The sequence below is a fragment of the Canis lupus genome, chromosome 11, assembly GCF_048164855.1.
Source record: "Canis lupus baileyi chromosome 11, mCanLup2.hap1, whole genome shotgun sequence".
Lineage (NCBI taxonomy): Eukaryota > Metazoa > Chordata > Mammalia > Carnivora > Canidae > Canis > Canis lupus.
Genome location: NC_132848.1, coordinates 30,767,307 through 30,782,468, shown reverse-complemented (window position 1 = coordinate 30,782,468; position 15,162 = coordinate 30,767,307). Strand labels below are relative to the sequence as shown.

At 55.4% G+C, this 15,162-nt stretch overlaps 1 protein-coding gene across 1 annotated transcript in view; it reads right to left on the bottom strand.

The window, feature by feature from the left end:
• Positions 1–15,162, bottom strand: part of MYH9 (myosin heavy chain 9) — a 91,549-nt gene that overhangs the window by 10,792 nt on the left and 65,595 nt on the right. The window contains exons 15-27 of the mRNA XM_072844109.1: positions 13,455–13,569; positions 11,384–11,577; positions 10,919–11,040; positions 10,014–10,083; positions 8,435–8,595; positions 7,475–7,583; positions 5,915–6,046; positions 5,310–5,516; positions 4,684–4,821; positions 3,591–3,714; positions 1,816–1,987; positions 884–1,096; positions 469–613 (exon numbers count right to left, since the gene is read on the bottom strand). Coding sequence (XP_072700210.1) covers positions 469–613; positions 884–1,096; positions 1,816–1,987; positions 3,591–3,714; positions 4,684–4,821; positions 5,310–5,516; positions 5,915–6,046; positions 7,475–7,583; positions 8,435–8,595; positions 10,014–10,083; positions 10,919–11,040; positions 11,384–11,577; positions 13,455–13,569 — 1,902 coding nt within the window. The remainder of the gene's footprint in view (positions 1–468; positions 614–883; positions 1,097–1,815; positions 1,988–3,590; positions 3,715–4,683; positions 4,822–5,309; positions 5,517–5,914; positions 6,047–7,474; positions 7,584–8,434; positions 8,596–10,013; positions 10,084–10,918; positions 11,041–11,383; positions 11,578–13,454; positions 13,570–15,162) is intronic.

The following is a 15,162-nucleotide window of genomic DNA, read 5'->3' as shown; positions in this document are numbered from 1 at the left end:
CAAGCCAAGATGTGGGAAGGGGCGTCTGTGTCCGGGCAGAAGGCTGGTCCTCCTTCCAGCGCTGGGAGAGCTGTGAGCTCCAGATCCAGAATGTGCTCTCAGCGAGCCTGCTGGCAGGCCAGTTCAGGGATGGTGTGCTGGCAAGAGCCCTGGACCCGGGAGCGCAGGCCTGACCCACACTCATCACTCGGCTGAGCGTGACACGTGGCCTGGGTCCTCACCTCTAGAACGATCCCTGCCCAGCCTCCTTCACGTTCAAGTGTAAAACGTAATCATCACTGACGCTAGGACTTTAGCAGTGTTAGAAGATGAAGGAAATTATAGTTGCTGGGAGTCAGGCTTCCAGTAAAGCCTCTGAAATTTGACATTCTGGCTAATAACATAACGATCTTCCAGAAAATATAAAAGTGGCATTTATAGAGTCCACCCGACATTCCCATTCTATTGGTCCTGGGGGAGCCCACGCACCCGTTTCGTCTGCTCCAGCTGCTCGGCCAGCTCCTCCACGGCCTGAGAATGCTTCTGCCTCATCTCCTGGATCTGGGCCTCGTGGGTCCTGGCCTCTTCCTCGAGGGTCTTCTTCAGGATGTTCACCTCCTGTTCGCGTTTGGACCTGGAGAGAAGCACAGAAGGGCCTCAGAGCGGAGGCCCGGGGCCGGGCATGCCGCCGGGCTCTCCCTCCCGTGTGTCTCGGCTGTGCGTCTCCAACCCACACTCGCATACCCACTTTGCGGAGGAATCGGGGCCCTTTCAGCCTGAGAGCCCACCCTGGCCTCACTCGAACTCCAAGCCAGCTTCCTCGACGGGCCTCCCACTCCCGACCGACCTCTGCCTCCCACGCGCCCCCGCCTCAGGGACTTGGCCACTTGGCCGCATGGCACACCTGAGCTCCTGCTGGGCAGCCGTCGAGTCCAGAGTGTCCTCCAGCTCCGTTTTCAGCGCCTCCAACTCTTCCCCAAGGTCCCGCTTCTGCTTCTCAGCTTTATTCCTAGAAGCTCGCTCAGATTCCAGGTCTTCCTGGAGCTCGGAAATCTGCGATTCCAGCTCTCGGATCTTCTTCAGGGCCATGTTCTTCTGGGTGGCTTCCTCCTCCACTCTGCCAGAGAGACCAGCAATATCAGGGGAGGCTCTTCCCACCCAGAGAGCAGAGGGTGCAGAAAAGGCTTCAGAGAAGAGCAGCCACCGCCGCTTCTGGAAGCCATAACCATGCCCTCAGGTGCTCCTCTCCGCAAAAACATCTAAAGCTTCCAGGAGATTTAAGAGCAAAACCACTTTGAGAACTGGAAAACCTCATAGGGGAGCCACGTCATTTTCCAAACTGAAATTCGGTGCTCTGAACATGAGGAGAAGAAAAACTAAATATTAAGTGAAAATGAAATAAAATGCTAGAGTCCATCATTCCAGCAACTAAGGAAAAAATACGAAGGTGCCAGAGACGCTCTCTGGGTGATGACCACCTGTTGGTGCAGGTTCGTTCGCAGCAGCCAGTGGGCCCCCCCGGACTGGGATGTGATAGTGGGGGATGGACAGGGGTGTATAGGAATTCTCTGCACCTTCTGCTCAATTTTGTTGTGTATCTAAAACTAATCTTTTTTTTTTTTTTTCCCCAAGCACATCTGTAGTCAGAAAGTTTAAAAATGCATGAAAGACCTATGGTGCTTGGGTGATGTTGTGGGTGACTTCTGGGGGGGTTGCAAATAAATGACAACAAAGGAGCCACACGGGTGCTCTTGGTGGACAGGACAGGTCTTGCTGTGCAGCGGCTCCGAGGGCAAGGAGTGCTGGCCCCACCATGGGCTGAAGCGAGGCCCTCACCTGGCCAAGGCGGCCTGCAGCTCCTCCTCTTTCTTGGCCAGCTGCATCTTGAGCTCGGCAATCTGAGCCTGCAGCTCGGCGATCTGGTCATTGAGGTCGGTGGAGTCCCCCTCTAGCTTCCGACGGGTCTTTTCCAGCTCCTGACGCTGCTTCTCCTCTCTTCGGAGGCGCTCTGAGGAGGGAGCCCGGGGAGATCAACAGAGCCCTCAGTGCCCACTGATTCTTTTTCCGTTCTTGTTTTTCATTCTTATGTAAAATACTGAGTTTTTGTTATAACCCACGTGAGCCTTAAAGGATAACGATATGAAGATACTCGTACCCAACGCCCGGATGAAAGAAAGCACATCCCTGAGCTCCCACATCCGAGGTCACCCCAAACCCCGTTGACCTGCCCCGCCAGGGACCTATGCTCCCCTGCAGGTCGTGTTCACAGCCCCCTTTAAGGCTGCACCAGGTTTGCCTCCCTAAAAACCAGCTTTAGTTTTGCATGAACTTAAATTATGTAAAGAAAGTCCTGCATGAATTCTATACGGTCGGCGTGGGGTGTGGGTCAGGGTCCAATGTCTGGCTTTATGATTTCCACTAGGACATCCCTCAGGTAATCCCTTGACCTTGCTGTGGGGCATCTGAGTAACAAGGATGAGGAGACAACCCGCGCCATTAGGTCGTGAGGCTCATGGGCATGAGTATCTGCAAGCACTCACCACAACCCCTGACGCCGTGTGTGTGTGTGTGTGTGTGTGCGCGCGCGCGCGCACGCGCGCGAGGAAGCGCGCATGCACATGGCTCACTTGGGCTATTCCACATCTTTGTTAACACTCATCAGGGTCAAACTAAGACCCTGTGTGTTCGCCTGCCCAGTGGCTATGCCCTCCTGGACCTGGATGACATCGTGTTTCAGACTGTTCCCGGGTGGAGGGAGATGACGGGCAAGGCCTCTGCCAGCACCTCGAGTCCCCTTGCCACCCTGTCTCACCACATCCCCCAAACGTGAGGGGGGCAGGCGGGGCTGGGCAAACCCTCCTGGTGGTCAGCCTGGACAGTCTGGGCCCGACATGTGCAGGGAGTCAACAGCTGCCTTGGACACGCCAGGTGGCCCCACATCTCTGCTGAGGGAGCACTGGTTTCTGGCATGAGCTCGGAGCCCCCACAGCACTCTACTCTCTCCTCTCCCTCTGCTGTCTACACCTCTCAAGAGGCAGGGGCAGGAAGTCCTCAGATAGACCCAGACCTGCATGCTACCCCGTCCTCCTCCCGGGACTCAGGGAGACAAAGGCACAACGGGTCACCTGGCCTGAGTCAAGCAATGGCCTGTCGCGGCATCTGTCCAGCACAGCAGAGCACGCATGGTGTGTCTGTATGCATGACTCAGTTTAGTCCCCACGGATGCCCGTTCCGTGTGCCCCCTTAGAGGGAAGAGAAACCAAAGCCCACAGAGATTATGGGATAGCTGTAAGATGACCCAGAGCTGGGCTCAGACCTACGACCTCTTAGCAAGTGAATCTTGTGCAACTCATGACACAGACAGTAGAGAAATGCCAGTGTTCTGAGAGCCCTTCACGTGGGGGGACATTCCTTCCCAGTCCTGCCAGTGCCTGGAGGCCCAGACCCCGTGGGGACCAGAGCTGTCGCTGCGGTTTTCAGGGCAGTGGCTGGGGGGTGCAGACAGTGAACCCGAGACCAGTGCAGTGCTCCTGATCCTGGCAGCCGGGCCCACGAGGGCGCTGGAGCAGCGATGCCTCGGTTCCCAGGTCAGATGGCTGTTACCCTCTTACCTTCCAGGTCGGTGATCATCGCCTCATGTTTGTTCTTGAGCTTCGCGAGGCTCTTTGATTTCTCCTCCTCTTCCATGAGGTTGGTGGTAAACTCGGCTATTCTGTCTTCCAGAAGCTTCTTCTCCTGGGGGGGGGGGGGGGGCAAGGGTGGATCAGAGCTTAAAGTCAGTTGGGCACAGAACACTTCAGCTCTCTTCAAAGTATGACTTACCCAGAAATTTAGGATTAAACCAAGGAGAGGGCATTGGTTTAATACTTCAGATTCATTAGGATTTTCTGGATCAAAGGATAACCTTGAAAGATCACTAGCACCCCTGAAATAGCTGGATAAGCTTCCTTAGGATATACAAATGTGGTTACTATGTCACCCCTTTGGGCTCAGGTAAGAAAGGCGTCCAGCCAGCATCGGCAAGGGGGTGGCTCGACGCTCTGTACCTAGCACTCATCCCCTGGGTAGGCTGGGATCTCTGCCTTCCTCATCTCCCCAAGCACCCAGGCTGCTCTCCCCACTTTCTGCTGTGTGGCCATCACTGGAGTCGTAATCTCAGCGAGGTTCCCAACAAGGCTGACTACACAGGTGACAGCACGGGGATCTCGGTCTCGTGTCACAGAGTCCACAGGCAGGCATCCTGTTGCTTCAACCCCCACCACATGCTCGGGACTGAGGATGGCCTTCTGACCCTGTCTTTCCTTCTCTGACACGACTCTGGGCTTTTATCTGCTCAGAAGCAGACTCTGACAGGGACCCGACTTGGCTCTAAGAGGAGCAGTCAGTACCCTGGGGATAGTTGGAGGAGAGCACCTGCCCCTCAACAGTAAGCCACCACGGTGCCCAGAGCCGCTGGTGACGGACGTGCAGAACCTCGCAGGTGGCTCAGCTACAAGTCTCAGGAGCCTGTGGAGAGCTTCGCTAAGAAGGCCAGACCTTTCCCTCGGGCCCCACTCAGCGGACACATGCCTTCGAATAGGATGCTGGTGCTCAGAGGCCACGGACACCCAGGAAAACCATGGCAGGCGGGAGAGGGAGGGTGGTGGTGGGCCCATACCCTGCCTGCGCCCAGCCACCAGCGCTCCGCAGCACCACGGGCCTCACCTTGGCCAGTTTGCAGTTCTGGTCTTCCATGATGATCTGGTCTTCCTCCAGCTTCTTCAGCTTGGCCTCAGTGGTCACCTTCTCCAGCTGTAGCTTCTGGCGCGCGCTCTCCTCCTCCTCCAGCTGCTCCTCCAGTTCCTACCATGGAGTCGGGGAGACCGTGAGGGGCGCAGACCACAGAGACCCCGCCTCGGGACCCAGACCTGGCCCCACCCCGTTGAGGGGTTCAGTCTTCCAAACTGAGGCCAGAGCACAAAGGACGCCAAGACCCCGGACCCATCGTGTGCTCGGCTTGTTATGAGGGGCTTCCTTGAGCAAGCTGCCCACCAGAGGCATGGGCAGAAGGCAGAGCTGCTCGCCCTGGCTCCCGGGACTGGCCGCGGTGAGGACAGAGAGAGGGAAGTTAGTTAAAGTGGCTTTGGTGCTCTTCTGACGGTGCTCGCAGAGGTCTGAGCCCGTGGGAGAAATCACTGCCCCCAGAGAGCAGCTCTAACAGGCAGCCCAAGCAAACAGAAGAGGGGCCGTCCATGGCCCTGGGATTTCTGCGTTTCCTCCGGCTCCGGGGGCACACACCTCCCTGCACCCCATCCCCTTTGCCCCTCCTTGCAGGGAGGGAAGGGGCTCACTTGGATGTTCTGCTGCATTTTCTTCTTCTCTGCCTGCAGGTGCTGGCAGCGCTCCTCCTCCTCCTCTACCCTGGCCTCCAGGTCATGGCAAATCTCTTCCAGCTCCTGCTTCTTGGCGGTCAGACGGGCCCGTAGCTCCTCAGCCTCAGCACACAGCTCTGTTTCTGCCTGGAGCTGCTCCTGCAGCTGCAGCTTCTCTGCCATGAGCTGCCAAGAACACGTGAGCAGCGTGAGCCCCCGCATGCTCCTCAGGCCCCAGCAGTGCGGAGAACCCCTCACTCGGCCTTCCATGGTGAGACCGTCCCAATGAGACCAGTTCCCATCTCTCATGTTCTTGATCTTCACCACTACCCAGCAAGCTGGGCACTGCCATCGCCAGGAACAGGCTCATAAGGCTAACCCAACACTCAGGAGCTTTCCGCCACACCGGGGGCCTCCCTACATCACAGGACCCCGAATGGGGCCTGCAGGGAGGTGAGCTGCTGATACAGTGACAGCAAAACCTGGCTATCAACTCCAAACACGCCCCGCCCGCTGGTGGCCAGCAGGTGGCGGCACCTGGAGCAGCCGCCCCAACTCCCTGGGCAGAGCCTGCTGACACCTACCTGGGACTGCAGCGTCTCCATCTCCGTGAGCCTGTTCTCTGCAGCCAGCTGCTTCTCGCGGACCTTCACCAGCTCCTCCTCCTTGGCCATCATCTCCTCCTCCTGCCGGCTCACCTGCAGCAGTGGCTTGACCTAGAAGAGACGGAGGTAGACGATAACCATTCGGGCCAGCAGTCCCCTCACCTGTGCCCAACGTAAGCCCGAGGGAGTGACGGACACCCAGACACGCTGTGGGGAGGAGGCACACACTCAGACCATCTTTCTGGAGATGGATTCAGTGCTATGCTGCTAAGCACGGGTCAGAGAGAGGACCCCGTGTGTGCATGAAGATGTGCAGGGCGGCATTGTTTACAACGGTGAAATACTGGGAATAAGAGAAAGAAACACCGCGGGAAAGGTCACCAGATAAAATCGGAAACGGCTCCAGGGAACGACATGCTAACTTTTAAAAGATGATGCTCGTGGGGATCCCTGGGTGGCACAGCGGTTTGGCGCCTGCCTTTGGCCCAGGGCGCGATCCTGGAGACACAGGATCGGATCCCACATCGGGCTCCCGGTACATGGAGCCTGCTTATGTCTCTGCCTCTCTCTCACTCTCTCTCTCTCTGTGACTATCATAAATAAATAAAAATTAGGGGATCCCTGGGTGGCGCAGCGGTTTAGCGCCTGCCTTTGGCCCAGAGCGTGATCCTGGAGACCCGGGATCGAGTCCCACGTTGGGCTCCCGGTGCATGGAGCCTGCTTCTCCCTCTGCCTGTGTCTCTGCCTCTCTCTCTCTCTCTGTATGACTATCATAAATAAGTAAATGAATAAATGAATGAATGAATAAATAAATAAATAAATAAAAATTGAAAATTAAAAAAAATAAAAAAATAAAAGATGATGCTCGTGAAGGAATTTTAAATGGAAAATACAAACACAACTGTTTATGCAAGTCAGAGCTCAGCTAGGTAAGAACGCATACGGTTTACAGAGCGGAGATTTAAAAGGAGTAAAGACGGGGGATAACATGGAAACATCTACCAGACGCCAGCGCTGGTTCAGCGCTGGCTGAACGGATCACACGGAAAGTTTTATTTTCTTCTTTATACTTTTTGTTACCCTGCCTTTCACCAACTGCCAGAAATTATTTACTACAGACAAAAGCAGCCTGAATGACTTTTGTGATGAAGGGATGGGGGGGTGGGGAGAGAGGCAAGGGAGCAGAAGGCCTGTCCAGCTGTGTGCAGGTTCTGACCCACCGCCCTGCGGCTCCCTGGGAGGACTGAGCCCCCAGCATATGGGGCCCCAGCAGCCAGGGCCCTCACACCCTGGGAGCTGCTCTGAGCCTGATGGCAGGCTGCGACCCTCCACGCCACATGCTCTAGACCCCGGGGGGCAGGCCCAGCTCAGGCTCACACCGGCAGGCTGCAGGGTGGTGGGTGAGAGGCAGAGTGCTGCTCCCAGGGCCCTGGGGCCTGCAGAGGCCAGTGTGAGGCCTGCCTGTCCCCTCCACCACATCAGAGGCCGTCACAGCGCTCGTAGGGCTGTGGTGTGGGAGGGGCCCCTTCCAGAACCCACCTTGGTGAAGAGCCTCCACCACTGCCAGTTCCGCAGCTTCAGGTAAGCGGCGCAGTTCCTCTGCAGGACTTTCATGGCTGTCAGTTGCTGCTGCCGCTTGGCAAAGGCCCTGGGGAGAGGGACACAGTCAGGGCAGGGGACCACAGACCTCCAGCAGACCGGAGGTTTTTTCAGGGGAGCCTAACCCTTCCTGCCTGAGACACCTCAAAACAGAAGCATAGGGAAGGAGCCTGGCCTTGGGGTTGAGTCCTGTGGGTGCCCCCGTAGAGGGTGACAAGGACCTAGGTCACCAGGCCACTTTCCTTCACCAAGGGGCAAGTGAGTTCTTGAACTAACGAGTTCTGCATTGAGTATGACACTGGTCATTAAAGAGAGGCAGTGACTTCAGCTTTCCAGCCTCCTGCCACTCGCTATCGGGGGCCTCTGATACAGGGGGACAGGGGGATGTCAGCAGCCAATGTCCTGCAAAGGTGGGCTTAATGTGTCAGCTTGGGGGGCTTTGGGATCAATGAAGGCTCCGCTTGCCCAAACACCACAAAGCCATGCTATGTCTCCCAGGGCTCCCAGCTCACACCGGAACATTCGGCCCCGAGCACAGACACGGGTTCAGGAGGCCAGCATGCAGCTGCCGCGCCCACTGACTGCTGCAGGTGAGTCCCTCTCTCAAACAAATTGCTTGGGACTCAAGGACGGTCTCCTGCCCCAGGAGCACAGGCGACTCGGGGGACAGCCAGGCTCCAGGCATCATCCTCACACGAGGGACATGCTGAGGAATACTGGTAAGCAGGCCTGTGTGGGGCAGGCAAATCAGGCACTGAGTCACCCCCTTCCCAGCCTCAGGCATAAATCCAGAAAGCAGGGGGCAGGGAGCTCCTCCTGGGCGCCCCTCAGACAGACCACCGACTGGTGCCACAGCCCTGTACAGCAGGAAAGCCGGGAAGGGTCCCTTTAGGAACTCACTTCCTGGCCAGGTAGCCCCTGCAGCAGGCCTGGAACCCGATAATGACGTCTGTGATCTTCAGGTCCCGCTCCTCCTCCAGGTGGGCCAGCACGCCGGCCCGGAAGAAGACCTTGCTCTGGCCGATGCGGTACAGATTGCTGTCCAGCTCCAGGGCTTTGATCTAGACGGGAGCAGAGCGATGCATCACACAGCGGAAACACACAGAACCTCCACACTAATGGGACCTAAAGGTCTTCCCTCCTTCCACCTCTCGCCTCCACGCTCTGCAATCACAGCCTACAAATGCCCAGCTGGGCCACTTTCCACCCAGAGGTGGCCGAGCGTCATCATTATTGTCACGACGAGGACATGCTCCAGTTCAGGCCAAGCCCAGGACCAAATGCTGATTAGGTGACCTGGGGCTGTGCTTCCTCAGCTAGAAAATGGGAATAATGCTTTCTTTAATTAGAAGTGAAGAAATCAAGCAACTAACAGAGCCTCCTCCCCAATACAGCTGTGAGAAATGAATAGGAGGGCACAGAGCTTGGCACAGGGCGTACTGTGTACACAACAGATCTGCGTGCTCGTTACCATCACTGTGTGGTTTGGGTACAGGATGGGCTCTCTCTACCTGGGAGAGGATTCAGAACAAGCTTTGAAAAGGGAGGAGTGGGATCCAAGGGAGCTTGGGGCCCCCATACAGTCCCGGTAACCGTGGAAGAGGCCCCGGGAGGGGCCAGCACAGGCATCTTCCCTCCCTGTCTGAGGGAGGGACACCCCTCACTAGGACAGCCACTAACCATGTCTCCTGGAGAAAGGGTGGCCCACGCACCCTCCCTGGTCATGCCCTGCTTCCCCCCAGGCTGGTGAGCCCTGGACAGAGGGAGTGGTCTCCTCCCTCCTCATCCCCACCTCCCAATCACCTAATGCAAGGCTTTCCACATAGTAGGTATCAAATCCCTTCTTCCCTTTCCTTTTTCTGCCAATCCCCCAGCTTATCCTCTCTCCTTTTTGGAAAAGAATGCAGAATAAAGACCACGGAAGGCAGTGGCCACTAACCCTGGCCCTGTTAGGAACAGTGTGACACCCATATAATGGGAAATAGGACAGGGTGGGATCCAGCCCCAGCTTGGCCACTGAGTCACTGTGGGCCACCATTCATTCTAACAGAGGTCAGAGTGCTGCTGCATGTCAGGCACTGCTCCAGGGGCCGAGAGGAAATGTCCAGAAGCGGGCACTGCAGGGGCTAGGGGCAGCTGCCGTGCTCCGGGCCTGCTGCCCTGGTGCCGACCATACGGGGCACAACGACCAGAGGAAACGTGAGCCAGAAAGCATGAGAATGTGCCCCAAAGGAAGGCACCAGCTCACAACAGTACCCTGCCATGGCCACAGAGCATGTCCTCCACCCTGCCCACATGCCACGCGACCATCCCAGCATCCCAGTGCCGAGGGGGCCTATGGCTCGAGACACCCTGCAGATTCAGGACTGGAGCATCAGCAGGTCGACAGGGCACAGGCATCATCCAGGTACATGGATGTGGGTGCCCACCTGCCAAAGGTCTACCCCTAGAGGGAGGCAGAGGCAGCAGCTCTACTCACCATGAGCACACACGCCTGCTTCCCATCCATGAAGCCCTTAGGAATGGAATTTGGTGTCAAGATCTCATATCTGAGGGAAAAAAAAAAAAGGAGAAAAGCCTGGTCAGTCTACCCCTTGCTTGTATTCCAAGTGGCCTGGGACGCACAGGAGAGAGGAGAACTGTCCCTCCAGGACAGCCCATGTAGGATCCTCCTCCCAAAGTCTCCCAAGGAAGGAAAATGTTCGGTAAATCCCACCCTGCTCTTTCCTTAGACTGAATGACCCAGAAAGGCTGCGTTGTTTTCCAGAAAGTGAATGGAAACTCACATTGGACCGTTTGGATCACACTGGACCGTTTGGGTCACTCGGACCTTGTGAGTCACATTGGACCATTTGGGTCACTCAGGGGTGAGCTTTAGGTTGGCCTCACCGACTGCTCATGGCCCGGGATGGCCACACTCCCCATTCCCCCCAGGTGCTGCAGAGACTGCTAACAGGTGGGATGGTCACAGAGTCAGAGGGCTGCATGGCGCCAGCAACTGGCACTAAGCGTGGTTATTACATGAATGGGACCGTGTCACCCATGCCCCTCTCTGCATACATGGCCAGGAGCCACAGTGCCCTGAGATCTGCATTTCTATGAAGCTCCTCTGGCACCCCACTTTCTGGCTGATTCCTCTTTAATGCCTCTTCCAAGATCCTCTAACAGTAGCAAACAGGGCTAGGCCCCCTGGTTGCTAGGCATGACAGCCAGCTAGGTAATTTCTGCTTCGGTAATAAAATGGGGAGATCCTTTCTCATACAGAGGGTGGCAGACAGCAGGGATGGGAGGAGCCAGCCGGACCTCAGCTCCATAGGGATGAGGAAACTGCTCCCTCAAGCAAGTGCCCTGCACCGGATGAGGCAGGCTACAGGCCCCGCTCACCTCTGCCGGAACTCCTGGAAGACCACCCTGTTGGGGAAGCCCTGGCGGCAGATCCGGATGCCCTCGAGGACCCCGTTGCAGCGCAGCTGGTCCAGCACCAAATGCGGATCCAGTTTGCCAGCCTGGAGACAAAAATACACACATGTGGTCTTAAATCTGTGCCTAGGATTGACGGAGAAGGGTGGGGCAGGCCCCTGCGGACTCAGCAGGTAAAAGCCCCCAGGAGGGGGGTCACTGCAGCCCACAGGTTTGGACAGCCAAGTTTCCTGACTGTGGACCGGGAAAGGCTCCAGTCAGGTAGTGCACCCCAGCCGGAAGACAGGCTACCACTGCAGCCTATCTGCTAAGAGTGCCTTGTGCTGACCCGCAGAGGGTCTCCCCCGAGGCTCACGTGTCGGGGGGGGGCGGTGGGGAGGAATCAATCACTTCTGCTCAGGGAGACAGACAGGGGCCCAGCACCCGCACCTTCTTCTCGTGGTTGGGGATGATGCAGCGGACAAAGTTGGGGTTGGTGTTCCTCAGCGTGGCCATCAGCTTGGCCAGCTGTTCCTTGTAGAGCTGGCCCACGGTCCGGAACATGCCCTTCCGCGTTTTAAAGGCCCCGGGCAGCGCCGTCTCAGACATGCCAGCCACCTGGTCCAGGCCGATGATGCGGTCCACTGCAAAGACCACCCGAAAAGCACATGAATGCCCAGTGGGCCTGGAGGGGGGTGGAGGGACAGGAAAGAAACAGACACCCAGACAAGAGGAGGAGAGACCACAGGACAGCAAAACCATTTCTACTTGGAATCTACACAGATGGCTAGGATCAACTCCAAACGCTCAGCAAACTTGTCTTTGTGAACAGGAGGCAGGAAAGGGTTTGGAGAGCCTGGAAAGCCACAGTGGGGTGGGAGGGTGCGCGGGGAGTTCATATTGCACATCTTCAGCCCTACTCAAGCTCTTACTGCCAAACAGATGTACTAAAGTGGCAACACTATTTCAGAATAGCAAGGGGGCTATTCCACTAGGCTGGCTCTAAGGAGGTGTTAAAATCTGATCTACAAAATCCTGTAGTAGTTTCCTAGTCCCATTTAAAAAAAAAAAAAAAAAATCAATATCCTGAATTCCCACTGACCTTTACCTAAGAGCAGTAGGAGTTAGAAAGTAAGAGCTGTACAGCTACCTATTAGGACTCTGGATGATTCCCTTACCATTTGGAAGCCTGCCTGTGCAGAGCCCCTAAATCAGGGACTTAGAGCAGCACATGGCATCAGAACAGAGGCCCCAAGAACCAGCACTTGTCACAATGAATATTCTGAAGTCTGTACACCCCCCCTTCCTGCTCTTGTGTCTTGCTTGGGCTCCTAGCGCATGGGTCTTTATCATCTCAAACACCCTCCGAGGACATAGCCCTTGCGCCATGGCACCTGCCCAGAGCAATGAGGAACCCTTTCCTCAGGGGTGAAAGCAAAGTAACAAGCAAACCCAACCAAAGTGGCTGGTGATTTGAAGTCAGTTTTAAGCAAAAGCCAATATTCAATCTAAAGCCTTCCACTACTGGATGTAAAAGCTAAGAATTCTGTGACAAAGTCACAAAGTTTCCTATTCCTTTGTGACCAGACCTCTAGGATTTGTCTGAAGACAGCAAAAAGAACAGGTGCTCAGGACAGAAGCCGGGAGTGAGGATAGACCTGCTGAACCGGTCAATAAAAATGGGAGGCACTTTTGACCTCACGCACCCGGGGCACATTTCACTGGCTACTGAAGGTGTCCTGAGAGTGGGTGGCTGGCAAAGGCCACTCAGGTTGCCCAGAGAAGGTCGAATGTGCCCCATGATAACTGGCCGTTTCATGTGAGCATGTCCTGCCCCCCAGAGGCCCAGCCTAGAAGGAACAGGCCCTTGCTGGCAGCGCCAAACAAAAGCAGATGCTATTTTAGTTTTAGCTTTTGGGTGCAAATACACACAGCAGGGCGCACGACACCTAAACCTCATGCTGAGACACCCACAGCCATTCAAGCAGCAAAACAGTGCTGCCTCCCCGGGGTGGAGCTCTGAGGAGGATATGAATGTGTACACTGGGCTTTGTGGGGGTTTTCCCCCTCTCTCAGATCTCTATACAGATCGAGGTCGACAGCCTGCCCACAGGCCAGAGGCAGACCAGGGAAAGGGGCAGTTGGGCAGGAAGAGCCAACAGGTAAGAAGACTCCACAGAAGCGTGCCTCACACAGCCCTGGATGCATCACACACAAGGGACAGCACTCCGGGGGGCCAGTCACCTGGTTCTAGGTGGAGAATGGGAAAGCGTTGATAGAAATAGGCTCTCTGAGTGCTCTGCATCTCTGCAACAGAGAGGTCAAAGCAAAACCAGGCAGAGGGAAAGGAGGAACCAACAGAAGCAAGGAAGAAGAACTCCCGAGCAGCAGCCTGCCGAGGAGGGGCAGGCCACCTGCACCACGAGGCTCTGGGCTGCCGGGCCGTTCCCGGAGGTGGAGGCTGGAGGCCCAGCCCTCGTCCAGGGCGGGAAGAGGCCCGCCGCGGCCAGGGGGCACGTACCATCCTTCCACAGCTCCGAGACGAACTTGTCTGATGACTGGTGCAGAAGCGTGGCGATGTTGTCGTTCAGGGGGTCCATGTTCTTCATCAGCCACTCGTCGGCTTTGTAGTCCACCTGCAAGGGTTGGGGGCCCAAGTCACAGGTTGCCCTGGAGACACAAGCTCTCACCCAAGTGCTCCGGAAAACAGCTGGCCCCCATGGGTGGCAGGGTTTAAAAACACGGACACCCCTTGACCTGGTATTTTCTTCCTCAACAAAGAAGTGAGTAGCAAGGGCGGTTGGTCGTCAACAGGACATTCCCCGCAGTGGGATGTGGAACAGCAAATAAAACTAGACATGACACAGATAGCCAGCAATGGGGGATTGGCTGAGAAGTGTTATGTTGCAACCTTTGATAGAATAGCTGGTTTTTAATATTTTTAAGGTAATATAAAAAAAAAAAAAATCCTGGCAGGACATAACCAAAATCTTATAGTATTTCTTTTTAGTAACAGGAAATGGATTTTTGTTTTATCTTTTCAGGATGTGTGAGTTTCCCCTGAGCTTGTATTCTTATCTTTTCTGAAATACATTCTTAATAACTAATCCATTGCACTTTTACTGCAGAACTGCCTCAGCCTCCCTCAGTGCAGAGCTGATCACTGTTTTGGGGCCGATGCTCCTCTACAGCCCCTTTTGGAGGCTCTCGCACATGTGCACTGCTGTGGATGATGGGTTGTGTGATGCTGGCTTCTTGTTACCTCCTGGGAGGTGAACAAAGGCCCAGAGACAGCGCCTTGGCAACCTGGCCATAGCCAGCATGCTTGTCCTTTTAGCTGCTGCCCTGCAGCCCAAGCGTGCACACACAAGGCCAGTTTCGTTTGGGCTCGCCCCCAATGGGTTTTCAGGTGTGCCCATCTTTTTTGCATTATAAATAATACTGCAATAAAAGCCCTGTGAGTGGCTCTGTACATGCATTTCTAACAGAGACAGATGTGGAAATGCAGGCTCAGGGACATTATATTAGGTAACTATAGAAACAAGGTTGTTCGGATTTTTTTGTGTTTTTAATGGTTTTTATTTTATCTTATCTTATTTTATTTTAATTTATTTTATTTATTTTATTTATTTTATTTTAATGGGTATTTTTAAAGTCAAGAGTTGTGTGCTTCAGCAGCCATAGGAACCAGACAAGCTACATAGAAGAGGCCGGGCAGTGCGGGGCCACAAGAGCAGCAGGTGGGGACCAGGTGTGGCTCGGCAGCAGCTGTGAAAGCTCACAGTTCGCCTCGCCTGATTCATCACACGTTCTGGCCGCGAGTGTCAGGAGCTTTGAGCAAGGAACACAGAACTTGCTGCAACCAGCTTGATTCCCAGTACAGACCTTTATGGACTCGGGATACCCCTCTTCGGTTAGCAAGGAGAGCGATTTTGCCATTTTGTGGCTGGTCAAACTTGGCCATGAACAAAGCTGTCACCCAGAGTGGTGGCTCTCAACCAGGGTGACGGTGCCCGCCTCGTGTTTAGCGATGCCTAGGGACCTTTTTGTCTCATCTAGGGAGAGTGCTACTGACCTCTGGTGGGTAGAAGCCATGAGTGCTGCTGAACAATGCACATGACAGTCCGGGGACACTGCAGATGGTATAGCCCATGGTGTGAGGAGCGCAGAGGCTAAGCAGCCTTGCCCTAGACTGCTGACCTGTGCCGAGCACTGGGCTTCACAAGCTT